This window comes from Lampris incognitus, chromosome 10, assembly GCF_029633865.1.
Source record: "Lampris incognitus isolate fLamInc1 chromosome 10, fLamInc1.hap2, whole genome shotgun sequence".
Classification (NCBI taxonomy): domain Eukaryota; kingdom Metazoa; phylum Chordata; class Actinopteri; order Lampriformes; family Lampridae; genus Lampris; species Lampris incognitus.
The window spans coordinates 45,814,145-45,830,347 of NC_079220.1; the positions used below are offsets into that span (position 1 = coordinate 45,814,145).

The 16,203-nt window shown below is 43.2% G+C and overlaps 1 protein-coding gene across 2 annotated transcripts in view; it reads right to left on the bottom strand.

The window, feature by feature from the left end:
• Positions 1 to 452: 452 nt before the first annotated feature.
• rbfox1 (RNA binding fox-1 homolog 1) overlaps positions 453 to 16,203 on the bottom strand; it is a 72,532-nt gene continuing 56,781 nt past the window's right edge. Inside the window, exons 9-10 of one of the 2 annotated variants that reach the window (XM_056288801.1) lie at positions 4,169 to 4,244; positions 453 to 2,694 (exon numbers count right to left, since the gene is read on the bottom strand). In XM_056288801.1, the coding sequence (XP_056144776.1) occupies positions 2,572 to 2,694; positions 4,169 to 4,244 (199 nt within the window). In that variant the 3' untranslated portion in view covers positions 453 to 2,571. The remainder of the gene's footprint in view (positions 2,695 to 4,168; positions 4,245 to 16,203) is intronic. The other variant, XM_056288800.1, reaches the window with a different exon arrangement.

Genomic DNA, 16,203 nt, shown 5'->3' on the forward strand with positions numbered 1-16,203 from the left:
GGACACGGCTCCAGTCCCCTCTAAAAGCTGGTTGATAAAAAGGTAATGTTCATACCTCTCATCTCTTAACTCGATTACTTAAATGTAGGACCAAAAAATTGAATTCGACACAGGCATTTAACTCACAATGATGCCCAGGACAGTGGCATTGTTCATTTGATGACTAGAGTACTGATTAAAAAAAAAAAAAACTTTTGAAACTAACACACCTTCTTTCGTTGGGATTGCTGGTTAACTTACCATCTATTCTAACACATTTGAAAACATTTTTCTCAAAACAAAAAGAAGCAAAAAAAAAAAAGGAATCTGGTTCAGGGAAACATTATTTAGAATTTGCTGTCGGCGGAAAAGAAAAAAGAAAAGAAAAGGCGCAGACTTTAAATCCCATTTGACACAAAACAGACTTTGACACTCCTCCATATCTTTAGAAAACAAAACTTTATTGATGGTTATTGTTAGGTGGAAGAATCATAGTGCATGCACATACAATGACAGGGTTGGAAGCCTTATTTTGAACCACAACACCTACTGGAAGCAGAGATTGTATAAAGTAGTCGCGGAGTCGCACATCAGGCAAAGTGAGTGTTAAGAGCCCGCCATCGTCACGCTCGATGCTCCGCGCGCCCAGTACACACAGAGGAAGGCTTTAACCAACAACACGTCAGTCCCAAAGGCTACAGCGCCCCCTCTGTTCTCATGACGCCGTGCAGTTTAGCGTTTCTCCTGTTTCACTTGTTATAAATACCAAAATAAGATGTGTGACAACACTGCCCGTTGGGAATAGTTGTAAACAGAATGTGGCGAGAGAAGTGGTTAGCTAGCTAGCTGGCTTGCTATGTAGCGCTAGCTTAACGGTTAACCTCTCACCTATGTAGCACTTTTCAAAATTCACCACAACTTTTATTTAATTAAATCCTATTTACATCATCATTTATCCTGTTCACAAATCATATATCTCAGATATATATATCACATAATCATATTTCTCAGATTTATTTAATATTCAAACAGTTAATTTTCAAAGTGTAAAGGCTGATTTCTACAAAATAACAATAAAAAGGATGTCACTTTAAAAATAATGTGGACAAAAGAAAAAGCTCAGAGAAATCAAAAAACTACCGAAATAAAATAAAAAATTGATAAACACTACTACAACACTGATATGTCTCTCATGTTTGAGAAGTAATGACAAAATAATATGTTGTGTGTATGTAAAATATTACAATTGACAAAAATACAATGAGTCTACCTATACTGTGATTGCATTACTTGCAAAGAGATTATATAAATCTGAATATGATTCAATAGAAAATGAGACATCTCTCCCTAACAAGTGGTCTACTTGTCTAAATCTAAAACATTATACTGTTGTGTATTTTTATATGAGAGAACATCTTCACTACACAGCTGAAATATGATACACTGTTGGTTTGTTAGACTGTTTTGCCCCACATTTCATTACAAATAATCCGTCATAATTTAAAAAAAAGTAAAACTTAAAGAAAATAGAAATGGTGGCTTTGGACACTGTTTTTTTTAATGTTCTTTTTAAATATCTCACATAGTACAAAATTCATTAGTAATACCAATCAATACAGAGGAAGTTTGTATAAAAAACATCCTATTCTGGATGGCCAACATCATTGGGGTTTGGACAACACAACTGAATGGAGAAAGAAATAGGTAGCCTGCCACTGCAATACTTTTTTCTGTTTCATTTCTAAGTTAAATCTCGACTGTATACATAAACACCCCAGATATATCAAGCAAAACCTTTGGCTTGGGGCGATGAAGGATACCCACACCATCTAGTCAATGGATCAGCAGCCTGGATAATTTGCTAATGACTACACAGCATTCATTAAAAAAACAAAACAAAACAAAAACTACATTTGTCCTATCCCTCCAAATCCTTAAGGGGTAAAAAAACCCCCCTCTCATCTCTTGCCAGTCTTCCTACACTGTTTTTGTTACTTCTCAGCCCATCCACCCCCATATGAAGACTTAACCTGACAATGGAAGAACCACCGTAAGCCCAGAAATGTTAAACAAAACAAGACGCTCGACTCCGGCAGTCAGCTAACCACGCTAGAAAAAAAAAATGATCAGACCAAAATGCTAACTATGACCTATCTTACAGGTTTGAAGTTCTCTACAGGCCCAAACAAGTTTGAAACTGTTCATGTTTTTCATTGTGTCCTAATCGATACTCTAGCAGCTTTCTATTAGTACCACGGTTAAATCTCTACAGCTGACAATCTATGTTTAAATTTTCTGAAATTAAAAACCCACAATATCAAAATACACAGCACAAAATATCTGAGGTATAAGATGAAAAATATCAGCTGTCATTTTATTCTTAGTCTTTTTTTTTCCTGCACCTCTCTCTTTGGAGATGTTAAAATGATGCACAACTGCATGTATTGCAATACCCAGGCCTCAGAAATCACTCTCTCTCTCTCGCTCGCCCTGCTTTTCTCTCATTCACTCACACACACACACACACACGCTCTTTCTTTCTCTGCCCTGTTAGAAGGTTGTGTGAAGGTGGAGGGGGGGTTACACAAGGTGTTAGTAGGGTGCGAAACGACTGTAGCCTCCTCGGTATATACTAGCCTGGAGGGAAGACAGTACCAGCCCCACATCGTCCGCGTGACTCCTAGTTTTGGCATCTGTCAGTGGGGCGAACGTGTTCTGAAACACACACACACACACACACACACACACACACACACACACACACACACACACACACACACACACACACACAGACCAAAGCACAAGGGCACACCACCATATGTGCCCCAGTGCGCATACATAGACACACAAAGATGCACATAAAGGCACACATGTGGACATATGGGGCACGCAAACACAATTTTACACACACACACACACACACACACACACACACACACACACACACACACACACACACACAGAAACAAAACAAAAACAAAACAACACAACACAACACAACACAAAAAACACTCCTGTTAGCCTCCCTCAGTCCTACAGCAAAGACAAGTCAGGTTTTAACATTACATTACCGTAGTTCTGGTGCAAACCCATAGGGGATGAAATGACCCGTGACTGGAGCAATCGTCATGCAGCAAGCACACCAAGACGCTTCATGCCAGGAGTACATGCCAACAGCTATGTGAAAGAAATCCAGTTAATACACCAAGAAAAGGAGGAGTGGAAAGGTAACAAGAACACACACACACACACACACACACACACACAAAAAAGAGTATGTAGAAATGAGAATCAAGACAAGATAGATCTTTTGGGCTTTTTCAAACATGGATCACGCTGATAATAAAACAGAGGTTGGCGGTGGCATTGCTGGTGGAGTGGGGACTGCCGGGTCTTGCACTGTGAGAGGGTGAAAATAATTAAACGGGTTTTGCTTTGAATAAATGTGTTTCTTGATGCTGTCCTGACTGTCCTGCAGCAGTAAGACCAACTGATGGGGTAGTGTCTCTCAGGAGGTTGAACTAACGCTCGTACTTATCAGCAAACACTAATTTATGAAGGCCTGTTGGTTTCCATCTGATGGCTGGCCCGGCTGGTGTCTATCTCTGCCTTTGTCTCCCTGCTTTTTGCTCAGCTATCTGTTTCTCTTTCTCTACCTCGCTGGACAAAGTGTTTTTTTTCATTGCCCCTGCAAGTCCACTCGGCTCTCTTGCTCAATCCCTCGCTCTCTTTCCTTCCTCCCCCGTGGCTGCCACACCATTTAGGTGTGGGGATTTAATTATCAAAATGACTAATTATTCCATTACCAGGAAGTGCAAGGCGAGGTGGTATCCACCAAATTAGAAATATAATAACTAACATGGACTGGGCTACCAAGGCATGAAGACATTCATCAGCATTTACAGGTGGGATTAATGTGGCGTTTGGACTGTTGTTAGCACCAGAGACAAATTCAATTAACTTTTAGTGAGGAAATGTCAGTGGCACACAGAAACCCATGCAGAGCCACAGAGATAGTAAGAGGGGCAAAGAAAATGGAGGAAATGAGGAGAGAGAGAGAGAGCAAATACTATGTGGGGGCTGAATGAGGTGAAGAAGAGTGAGAGAATCGGGTCGGGATAGGGAGACATAAAAGCAGAAAAAAATGGTGAACAGGAAAAAGACTGATGATGTGACCGGCTTGTCTTACCATGGCACCAACGCTGTATGTGGCTGCTGGAGCAAGTGTGTGGTTGTAGGGGTCGGCAGCATATACTCGTCCGTAACTATGACAACATGAAAGACAACAAAACATGGCTTTCGTTTAGTCACGTCACCTCAGTGGACCCAAGTTTGCAAATCAGTCTGGATGGAGAAAAAAGGAAAATCCAACTCAGGGCAGTCATCACACCTCATCATAAATGAGTTCACTGACATTCAGTGTGCTTAAAGTGGCGGTTAAACCTTCATGCATGACATAGTATGACACAGTTACGTTGATCAATATCTACGTCACAATCATAAGGCCAATGTTTACATCCTGGAAGATAAATTAATCTCTGCTGTTTTTATCTGACTGTGTGTCTGTTAGTAGAACACTGGTCTGTTAAGCAAATGAAAACGGTTGTCGTGGCCCGAGATATCTGCAAGCTCTGAACGTACGTTTGGGGGGGGGGTGTCTTTCTGTGTATATCCTTTTTTTTTTGGTGTGGATTTCCCCCCGTATCCGGCCAATTACCACACTCTTCTGAGCCATCCCAGTCGCTGCTCCACCCCCTCTGCTGATCCGGGGAGGGCTGCAGACCACCACATGCCTCCTCCAATACACGTGGAGTTGCCAGCCACTTCTTTTCACCTGACAGTGAGCAGTTTCGCCAGGGGGACGTAGTGCATGGGAGTATCACGCTAATCCCCCCCCCCAGTTCCCCCTCCCCCCGAAAAGGTGCCCCGACTGACCAGAGGAGGCGCTAGTGTAGCGACCAGGACACATACCCACATCCGGCTTCCCACCTGCAGACACGGCCAATTGTGTCTGTAGGGACACCTGACCAAGCCAGAGGTAACACAGGGGGATTTGAACCAGTGATCCCCGTGTTGGTAGGCAACGGAATAGACCGCAACGCCACCCGGATGTCCCAATCAATTCTCTTTTTATCTAACTGCGTTGCGTGTCTGTTAGCAGAACACTGGTTCGGTAAGCAAATGAAAAAGGTTGTCGTGGCCCGAGATATCTGCAAGCTCTGAACGTACGTTTGGGGGGAAGAGGTCTTTCTGTGAATAAGAGTCGTCAATAGAGTAAGATTTAATTAATCCCACAGTAAGAACAGAAACGCCATTAAGGACTTTGATAAAATGATTTCAATTTAGTGTTTGTATGTTCTCAGTGAAACATGAAAAAGAAGGGAGAAAATTGATAACCTTCTTGGATAGAAAGGGGACAGCAAATTAACCTAAGCAATAGATTAGTCAAATGTTTAAACTGCTTTGGAGAGTTGACAGAGTACAGATATATATATATATATATATATATATATATATATATATATATATATATATATATACACTACCGTTCAAAAGTTTGGGATCACCCAAACAATTTTGTGTTTTCCATGAAAAGTCACACTTATTCACCACCATATGTTGTGAAATGAATAGAAAATAGAGTCAAGACATTGACAAGGTTAGAAATAATGATTTGTATTTGAAATAAGATTTTTTTTACATCAAACTTTGCTTTCGTCAAAGAATCCTCCATTTGCAGCAATTACAGCATTGCAGACCTTTGGCATTCTAGCTGTTAATTTGTTGAGGTAATCTGGAGAAATTGCGCCCCACGCTTCCAGAAGCAGCTCCCACAAGTTGGATTGGTTGGATGGGCACTTCTTGCGTACCATACGGTCAAGCTGCTCCCACAACAGCTCAGTGGGGTTCAGATCTGGTGACTGCGCTGGCCACTCCATTACCGATAGAATACCAGCTGCCTGCTTCTGCTCTAAATAGTTCTTGCACAATTTGGAGGTGTGTTTAGGGTCATTGTCCTGTTGTAGGATGAAATTGGCTCCAATCAAGCGCTGTCCACTGGGTATGGCATGGCGTTGCAAAATGGAGTGATAGCCTTCCTTATTCAGAATCCCTTTTACCCTGTACAAATCTCCCACCTTACCAGCACCAAAGCAACCCCAGACCATCACATTACCTCCACCATGCTTAACAGATGGCGTCAGGCATTCTTCCAGCATCTTTTCATTTGTTCTGCGTCTCACAAACGTTCTTCTTTGTGATCCAAACACCTCAAACTTGGATGCATCCGTCCACAACACTTTTTTCCAGTCTTCCTCTGTCCAATGTCTGTGTTCTTTTGCCCATCTTAATCTTTTTCTTTTATTGGTCAGTCTCAGATATGGCTTTTTCTTTGCCACTCTGCCCTGAAGCCCAGAATCCCGCAGCCGCCTCTTCACTGTAGATGTTGACACTGGTGTTTTGCGGGTACTATTTAATGAAGATGCCAGTTGGGGACCTGTGAGGCGTCTGTTTCTCAAACTAGAGACTCTAATGTACTTATCTTCTTGCTCAGTTGTGCAACGCGGCCTCCCACTTCTTTTTCTATTCTGGTTAGAGCCTGTTTGTGCTGTCCTCTGAAGGGAGTAGTACACACCGGTGTAGGAAATCTTCAATTTCTTAGCAATTTCTCGCATGGAATAGCCTTCATTTCTAAGAACAAGAATAGACTGTCGAGTTTCAGATGAAAGTTCTCTTTTTCTGGCCATTTTGAGCGTTTAATTGACCCCACAAATGTGATGCTCCAGAAACTCAATCTGCTCAAAGGAAGGTCAGTTTTGTAGCTTCTGTAACGAGCTAAACTGTTTTCAGATGTGTGAACATGATTGCACAAGGGTTTTCTAATCATCAATTAGCCTTCTGAGCCAATGAGCAAACACATTGTACCATTAGAACACTGGAGTGATAGTTGCTTGAAATGGGCCTCTATACACCTATGTAGATATTGCACCAAAAACCAGACATTTGCAGCTAGAATAGTCATTTACCACATTAGCAATGTATAGAGTGTATTTCTTTAAAGTTAAGACTAGTTTAAAGTTATCTTCATTGAAAAGTACAGTGCTTTTCCTTCAAAAATATGGACATTTCAATGTGATCCCAAACTTTTGAACGGTAGTGTATATATATATGCGATACATGGACGTGCAACCAAAACAAAGAGAAACAAAATGTAGAACGGGAAAAGAACAGGGGAATAACTGAGCCATGACGTTGGAGACGGATGGACAGTTTGGCCAGTGAGGCAGACAGCGATCCATGGAAAGAAACATACAGAGGCAGAGGTCAGCCAAGAGATGAACAGAGACGGTATTTTTTTTTTCTCCTCCTGGTGTCCGACCATTTTTTGGGCCAAAGCCAGCTAATCTCCCCCCTCTGCACTTGGGTGCACCCCCTTTCCTGCACCCCTTCCACAGCCCTGATAAGGGCCAATCAGGGGCCAGGGCTTGCGCCTATAAATGAGCTAATTTGCATAGGGGCCCAGTGGCAGAAGCGATTAGAAGTTAATCCCGATTAGTTTTGGACATTGTTATTCACTGTACAGTCTCCCCCCACTCCACACAGCTCAGCCTAGCGCCACATTTGACCTATCTTATCTCCCCATGCAGAGTCTAACCCATAATGAGTGTGTGTGTGTGTGTGTGTTGTGTGTGTGTGTGTGTGTGTGTGTGTGCATGCATGTCTTCACGTACATATGAGCTGAGGTGCAACCACACCAAAAAATTCAGAGTCAACCGTGATTTTTTTTAATGTGACCCTGAAGCGAAAAGATAAACAAGGAAAAACCATTTTAACGGCTCTAAAAATGGTCGGCAACTGGGCCAAATGCAAGAGGCAGGGGCGGTTATGTAAGAAAGAGAAAGATGGATCGTTAAAAAACTGTAACATCCCAGATCTTCAGAAACTCATTAGTCCAAACATACTTATGAAGCAACACAATGGCCACCTTGGAGGAATGACCACCTAAAACTCAAATTAGTGTAATTTCTGTTGAAGGTGAACTGCCCAGCTTAAGACAAAAAGAGAAAACAAGATTATCTCTCAATATCTTTCTTCTCTCTTTACCTGTCTGTCGGTCTCACGCGACCACAAACAAATCCTTTTATACAGAGACGTAGACAGTAGAGTCAGTATCAAACTGACAGCTGCTGTTCATATTTTACACCGCTTTTTCCTTTCCTTTTCTTATTCCCTAACTCTTTATTCTCTTCATAACCTGAAAAGGTTTCACCAGGCACTGGGATTGGCCAAGAGGAGAACCGGATGCTCTCTGCAAGCACAGATAAAATTCTCAACACTGTAAACACTTGCAGATGAGAAAAAGAGAACGAACTTCTCTGACCAAGGCACTCCGTGTAATTAAAAATGTCTTTATTGAAACTTAGACATATCCAAAAAGGACCTAAAAATGCCCACGCGTAGCGGCTTGGGCCTTTTTCAGGGCATAGTGAGACAAACCATTCACTCCTGTTTTGTCTCACTATGCCCTGAAGAAGGCCCAAGCCGCTACGCGTGGGCATTTTTAGGTCCTTTTTGGATATGTCTAAGTTTCAATAAAGACATTTTTAATTACACGGAGTGTCTTGGTCAGAGAGATTTGTTCTCTTTTTCTCATCTGAAACTACTAACCTTGGACCAAAGAGCACCCAACAAATATATCACTTAACTACAGAGAGGACTGAGCACACCACTGACTCCAAACATATACTGTAAACACTTGCTTTGGGGCGGCAATCTCAGAGGCGGTGTGTGTGTGCGTGTGCGTGTGCGTGTGTGTGCACATGCGTGTGCAGGGCTAAAAGATTAGAAAGAGGGGCTAAGAAGTGAACATGATAGATTGAAGGGGTTGGAGCAGAATCGAAAAGTGCTCAACTGGGAGGGGCCGCCATGAAATGATAAAGAATTGAGCTTTTACTGTGATGACGTCAGTTTGTGTCCTTCGGAGCACATCCGGGTCCATTCGATTTTTCACCGATGGAATGAATGAATGGGACAACTTAATAGTTGGTTAAAAGACATGACACTAACGGCATGGTGCTGGTGTTGCGTTATCCTTATGTGACGAATCATTCCTCTGAAAGCTGGACCAGAGGAATCCTGTAATGGGGCTAATAATAACAACGGTTTTCACCCCTCTCAATTACTGTTTTTACACTACAGACTGATGTCATGTAATATATGCAATTAATAACTAACAGTGCCACCGTGCCAACCACTGGGGGCCACAGTGGTCCAGTGGTAAGTACTGTTGCCTCACAGCAAGAAAGTCTTGGGTTTGAACCCCAAGCTGTCCCAGGTCCTTTCTGTGTGTTTCCTCTGGATGCTCTGGTTTCCTCCCACCATCAAAAAGACATGCATGTTAGGGTTAATACTCCAGTCTGTGCCCCTGACCAAGACAATGGAAAGAAGAACTGGAGTTAGTCGCCGGGCGCGGCAGCTGCCCACTGCTCCTATACAATAGCACGGGTTAAATGTAGAAGAAAAATTTCATTACAACTGTTAAGCCCCTGCCCATTCTGTCATCTGAGGTGGTGCCTGAGAAGGCGGAGCCAGTGACGTGGTGCTGATTGCTGCACTGACTGCAGACGGGCTGCACCTGAGGCCTTCCCCTACTGACTCCTATAAAAGAAGCTCACAAGGCCATGGACATTGAGAGGCCCCCTCACATTTCTGAATGCTGTTTGTTGGTTTTTGTGAACTTCTTAGTTTACTTTTTCCTGGCACTCATGCTTATGTTCTATATCCCTTTTTTTGATTTTGGGGTTAGTACCCCTCTTTCATTTTCATTTTTATCTGGCTTTACCAGGCAGGGCGGTGAGTATTGTTTCCCTTGTCTGTTTGTGTTTAGTGTGTTCATCTTTAGTCATCATAGTTTGCCCTTATCACCGCCCTGCCTTAGTTATCTATGAGTTTGCTGTTTGGTTCTTTATGTTGTTGTTGTTTTTTTTTAATGCACAGTTGTTGTACTTGGAGTGTGTGTTGGAACACGTGTTCAAGTTGTAATAATGGCCAAGTTGTAATAAACCCATAATTATATGGTAATAATGACTCTGAACTGTTTTCCTGAGTAGTGGCTTTCTTATGGGTATGTCTCTTGCAGCACTTTTTAGATCTTAATTGTTTGGTATTAGTTCAGCCATAACATAATTGGGGGCTCATCCGGGATCCCTTTAAGTGTTAATTGATTGGTTATTAATGTTTTGCTACTTTGATATTACATGGTTATTACCATTGTTTTGCCACAAGTTCAGAGACACTGTTTTGTTTTTGTTGGCCAAGTCTTTGCTAGTCAATGCACCCGTTTTGACTGCTCCTGACTTCTACAGTCCTAAGTTGGCTGTTGATGCCAGTGATTTCGGTGCTGGTGCCGTGCTACTGCAGGATGACCAAAGTGAGGTGGAACACCCCGTTTGCTTCTTTTCCAAGCAGTTCAATAAGCATCAGAAGAACTACTCTGTGATTGAAAAAGAGGCTCTAGCTTTGGTTTTAGCTGTACAGCATTTTGAAGTCTACCTTAGTGGGTCCAGCTCCATTCTAGTTTACAGCAATCATAATCCTCTGGGGTTTTCTCCAGCGGATTGACAACACAAATCAGAGACTGTTGCGATGGAGTCTTTTTCTACAGATTTTCCCTCTCTCCATCCAGCATATCAGAGGGCGTGATAACATCCTTGCGGACACTCTGTTTCAAGTTGGAGTCAGGGATTTTCAAGTTTTTTTAATTTATTTTTTTACCATTTTCTGCCTGTTCTGTTCCTAGAGTACGCTGCTGGAGACGACATTGCAGTTCCCTGGGGTCCTTGCACCTGTGGTCAGGTGTCTTAACAGCTTGACTATCATTTGTGCCTTCCCCTAATATATTTTATTGGGGGTGTCTCAAGGCAAGTGGCTGCTGCTGTGACCATTTCCTGTTCTCTACTGTTGGTCTGCATCTACTCAGCTGTTTGTTGCCCCTGTCTCTTGTTGGCTGTGGTGTTGTTCCTGGCTCAAGTCCTGGCGGGTGGATCAAAAAAGTTCCTGACTCTGGTCCTGATGGGGGTGCACAAGTTCCCGTTTCCTGCCTGGCGGGTGGATCAAGGACCCTCATGCTGCACCTGGTCGTCAGAAGTTACCCCGTCCTCCAAGTGGGGGTAATCATTAAGGTGGGTTTTTTGTTTTTAGTGCTTTTTGAATTGCTGCATTTTTTGTGTGTGCATCGTTTCATGTCTTGTGGGTGGAGGTGTTATGCCCCTGCCCATTCTGTCATCTGAGGTGGTGCCTGAGAAGGCAGAGCCAGTGAAGTGGTGCTGATTGCTGCACTGATTGCAGACGGGCTGCACCTGAGGCCTTCCCCTACTGACTCCTACAAAAGAAGCTCATAAGCCCATGGACATTGAGAGGCCCCCTCACATTTCTGAATGCTGTTTGTTTGATTTTTGTGAACTTCTTAGTTAACTTTTGCCCGGTACTCATGCTTATGTTCTAGATCGCTTTTTTTGATTTTGGGGTTAGTACCCCCTTTTCATTTTAATTTTTTATCTGGCTTTGCCAGGCAGGGCGGTGAGTATTGTTTCCCTTGTCTGTATGTGTTTAGTGTATTCATCTTTAGTCATCATAGTTTGCCCTTATCACCGCCCTGCCTTAGTTATCCACGAGTTTGCTGTTTGGTTCTTTGTTGTTGTTTTTTTTTTTTATGCACAGTTGTTGTATTTGGAGTGTGTGTTGGAACACGTGTTCAAGTTGCAATAAACCCATAATTATATGGTAATGGTGACTCTGAACTGTTTTATTCAGTAGTGGCTTTCTTATGGGTACGGCTCTTGCAGCACTTTTTAGATCTTAATTGTTTGGTATTAGTTCAGCTGTAACAACAACTGTAAAATGAGAAAAATAAAGTGGATTTTAGAAATAACAGCGTACTGACTTGATAACGCATGATGTGGATGGGAAAACAGCGGCAGAGTTTGCATGGACACAAACGGTGACACTAAATTATGCTAGGATAGAAAATGCTAGCGATTCATGATTTCACTTTCTTCACTGCATCTTTTGAAGATCAGCAGATTTCATCTCAGCAGATAAAGATATCTGTAAATGTGCCATGGCTGAACGAAAGATAGTTCAAAACTACCATTGGAGGCAGTAAGAGGTGATCTTTTTACACTCTTATACATTTTTATATTAAATTTAAGTATGGACGGATATGGAATTCCATCTACGGACATCAAAATGCCGTGCCATTTTAGAGGTCTATTGGCATTTGCAATAGAAGGGGCAAAACACAAGAGAATTACATCTGAGGTGACCTGCATATTCAAATAACTTCAAATTGTTTAGAGTAAATAAAAACAAAACAAAAAACAGTATAGTCAAGGGTGTCCAGGTAGCGTAGCAGTCTATTCCGTTGTCTACCAATATGGGGATTGCCGGTTCGAATCCCTGTGTTACCTCCAGCTTCGTCGGGTGTCCCTACAGCCAAAATTGGCCGTGTTTGCACTAGCGCCTCCTCTGGTTAGTCAGGGCGCCTGTTCGGGGTGGGGGTGGGGGGAATAGCTTGATCCTCCCACATGGTACATCCCCTTGTGAAACTCCTCACTGTCAGGTGAAAAGAAGCGGCTGGTTACATGCCTCCTCCGATACATGTGGTAGTCTGCAGCCCTCTCTGGATTAGCAGAGGGGGTGGAGCAACGACCGGGACGGCTCGGAAGAGTGGGGTGATTGGCCGGGTACAATTGGGGAGAAAATGGGGGGGGGGAAATCCACAAAAAAAACAAAAACAAAAAACAAACAGACAAAAATACAGTATAGTCTCAGGGTGCAAAATTCTTATGAAAGCACAACCTCTCAAATTAGACTGAACTTGACAGCATTTACGTTGTTCTGCTCCCAGTCTGGGCAATGTAGGCAGCAAAATGACACATCTACTTTGTAAGAAATGGACAAGGCTCAGCGTTTTCGTTTTTTACAGATTTTCACCAAAAAATACCCAGATTTTTAAACTGATTTTCACCCGGATTTTATGTTTCCACGGATCCAAAAATTGTTCCTGTTCATGTGAGGTTATGTAACAGTGTCCTCTTGTGGCGAAATTTGGCATACTGAATGGCTTTGAAAAATAAAAACTGAAAACGTAACTAAAGTTAGCCATTTAGCTTAACTCATTCCACATCACAGTGTTACCAATCCATGTTCCCCACCCTTGGCACAAGCTCCAACAGGACTACGCCACTGTCTGGCTGACTGGAGCTGTCTGCTCTCCGGAGGACCCCTGAAGTACCACAATAAACAACAGGGTTGGAAGAAACACCAAGCAGCAACCCTGCTCACCAAAGCATCTGTTCCAAAAACTTTCACTTGGGCGGTAAAAAATGTCCATTATGACAAACTAAACCTAGACAGTTTCTTCTCAACAGCTGTCATAATGGTCAACTAGTGTTCTGTAACACAACACATATCACCATTTAGATATGAAACAGTTCCTCTTGGCCTGCTGAAAAATGATTCAGTCCTGCTGATGAGGAGACAAGTTAAAAACCATGACTCCTCATGAGTCCAAGCTGAATCAATTATTGGCCAGGCTTGCGACTGCAGGAAACCTCTCAGTGGAAAATGCAAAAAGACACATTTCCCAAGGCAAAACATGTCCTTGAGATTACATTCATTGTGCACCCTTTGGAACCTATATGTGGAAGGCACTATGCAGGAACTATGATTTACAGTAAGAAGTTTCATTTAGTTGTTGGGTGCCCTCTATGCCTAATGCAAACAGAGGCTCCCTATACAACCTTTACTGTGACGTTGTTCACAATATATTCCCGCCTTCTGAGTCTGAGCTCATCATATCTGAAAACTTTTAGCGGATGAGCTCAGGCCGAAATTCCAGAGTCCTCTGTCAACATAATCTATATTCACCTTTCATGGATAAAACCCCATCCAGGTGATACTAACTTGCTAATAATGATACAAGCCCTAACTACTAGGGAGGCAGCTTAGGCAACATTTACCAAAGTGGACATTTTATGTTTTTTTTAATTTTTTTATTTTCAGATACTTTAGTGATCCCTGTGAGGAAATTACACTCTACATTTAACCCATCCTAGCTGTGTAGCTAGGAGCAGTGGGCAGCCGCCGTGCAGCGCCCGGGGACCAACTCCAGTTCGTCTTGCCATGCCTCGGTCAAGGGCACAGACAGGAGTATTAACCCTAACATGCATGTCTTTTTGATGGTGGGGGAAATCGGAGCCCCCGGAGAAAACCCACCGCAGACACGGGGAGATCATGAAAACTCCATACAGAGGACGACCTGGGATGACCCCCAAGTTTGGACAACCCCGGGGTTCGAACCCAGGACCTTCTCGCTGTGAGGTGACAGTGCTAACCACTGTGCTGCCCATTCTTGCACATTATATAATAATAATTAATAATAATAATAATAATAAATCAAACTTATATAGCATAGCACTTTTCTAACACTCAAAATCACTTTACAATAAACGGGGTGAAACAAGACAACAGATAAACATAACACAGATATACAGGGGTGGATGGGAAGGGGGGGCTATGAGAGGGAGAAGCGGCAGCCACACACGACGCCAGCAGTACTCTCTGACTTAAACAGATACAAAAGGGCAAGAAAAACAAAAAACAACAACAGCACTGTAGACGGTGATTTTCTGCAGGGGTTTACTCCTGTAGCATATTCCTCTCCTGAGGTATCCACAAGGCAGTGGCACTATTTAACCCATAGCTGGAGGCTGGTATATAAAACCTTCATGTCCCTGTCTGTATATTTAGACACTTGCTAGGCACTTGGAGGGGCAAGGAGTGCAAGCTGTTGAGAAAACTGCTGGAACGGTTGATGATTTCTACTGTTTAAATAATACCACACAAATTAAAGCAAAGTCTGTTTAGACCATGTGAAATACATCTGCACTGCAGAGAATTCCATTTATTATTGATACATCATGATTCTTCTCAAAATAGCAGTGTCTCACATCATAATCTGATCACAAATTTAAAGTCTGCTTCTATTCCGTTGCCTACCAACACAGGGATTGTTGGTCCAAATCCCCGTGTTACCTCCAGCTTGGTCAGGTGTCTCTACAGACACAATTGGCCGTGTCTGCGAGAGGGAAGCCGGATGTGAGTATGTGTCTTGGTCGCTGCACTAGCGCCTCCTCTGGTTGGTCGGGGCGCCTGTTCGCGGGGAGGGGGAACTGGGGGGAATAGCATGATCTTCCCATGCGCTACATCCTCCTGGTGAAACTCCTCACTGTCAGGTGAAAAGAAGCAGCTGGCGACTCCACATGTATCGGAGGAGACGTGGTAGTCTGCAGCCCTCCCCGGATCGGCAGAAGAGGTGGAGCAGTGACCGGGACAAGTGGGGTAATTGGCCAGGTACAATTGGGGGGAGAAAAAGGGGGGGGGGGCGAAGAAAGTCTGCTCCACAGGCCACATCCAAATTAGCTCTTAAATGTTATCTACTAACTGTGACGATGGAACGTATATGTGTGTGTGTGTGTGTGTGTGTGTGTGTGTGTGTGTGTGTGTGTGAGCACAGGAGGGAGAATGTTTGTCAGGTCTGTGTGTATGCTAATGCATGAGTGTAAATGGTCGAAGAAAAGACTTTTAGGGACCAAAAACAGGACCAAAAACCCTGACCCTGACACAGCTTTCACAGAGACAGGCCAGTGTGCAAACCAGTAAGGGGGGGGGGGGGGGGCGAGAGAGAGAGAAACGGGAAATTACAGCAGACAGGCAGCAAGGAAGAAAAAGGAGAGAGGAAAAGAGCAGAAAGGAGAGGAAAGACTGTTAGAGGAGTGAAGAAACAACAACTTAGTGTCGTCCCTTGAATCCTGCAGGAACTGACAGGGAAGAGTTGAGTGATGACTTAAAAACCCTTTGCTTTTCTCCTTCCCTTGTGTGCCGCAATAATCAATGAACAACCAGATATGCATGCAGCACAAGAGTCCTGGTGCCATAAACAGACTGGATGTTGGGGTCAGTTGTCCGCTGTTTGAGGACAGACTGTCCAGAACAAGCCCGGGGGGTGGAGAGGTGGGGGGTGTTAAACTCAACACCTATTCAGGTAGGAGAAGCTGCCCCGTTTGACCATAGGAGGCCTCATTAATGAACAACCTCTTATTTCTGACCATAACATGACTCATTCACTTAGTGGGTATGTCCTTTTTTCACTCAAATGAAGCT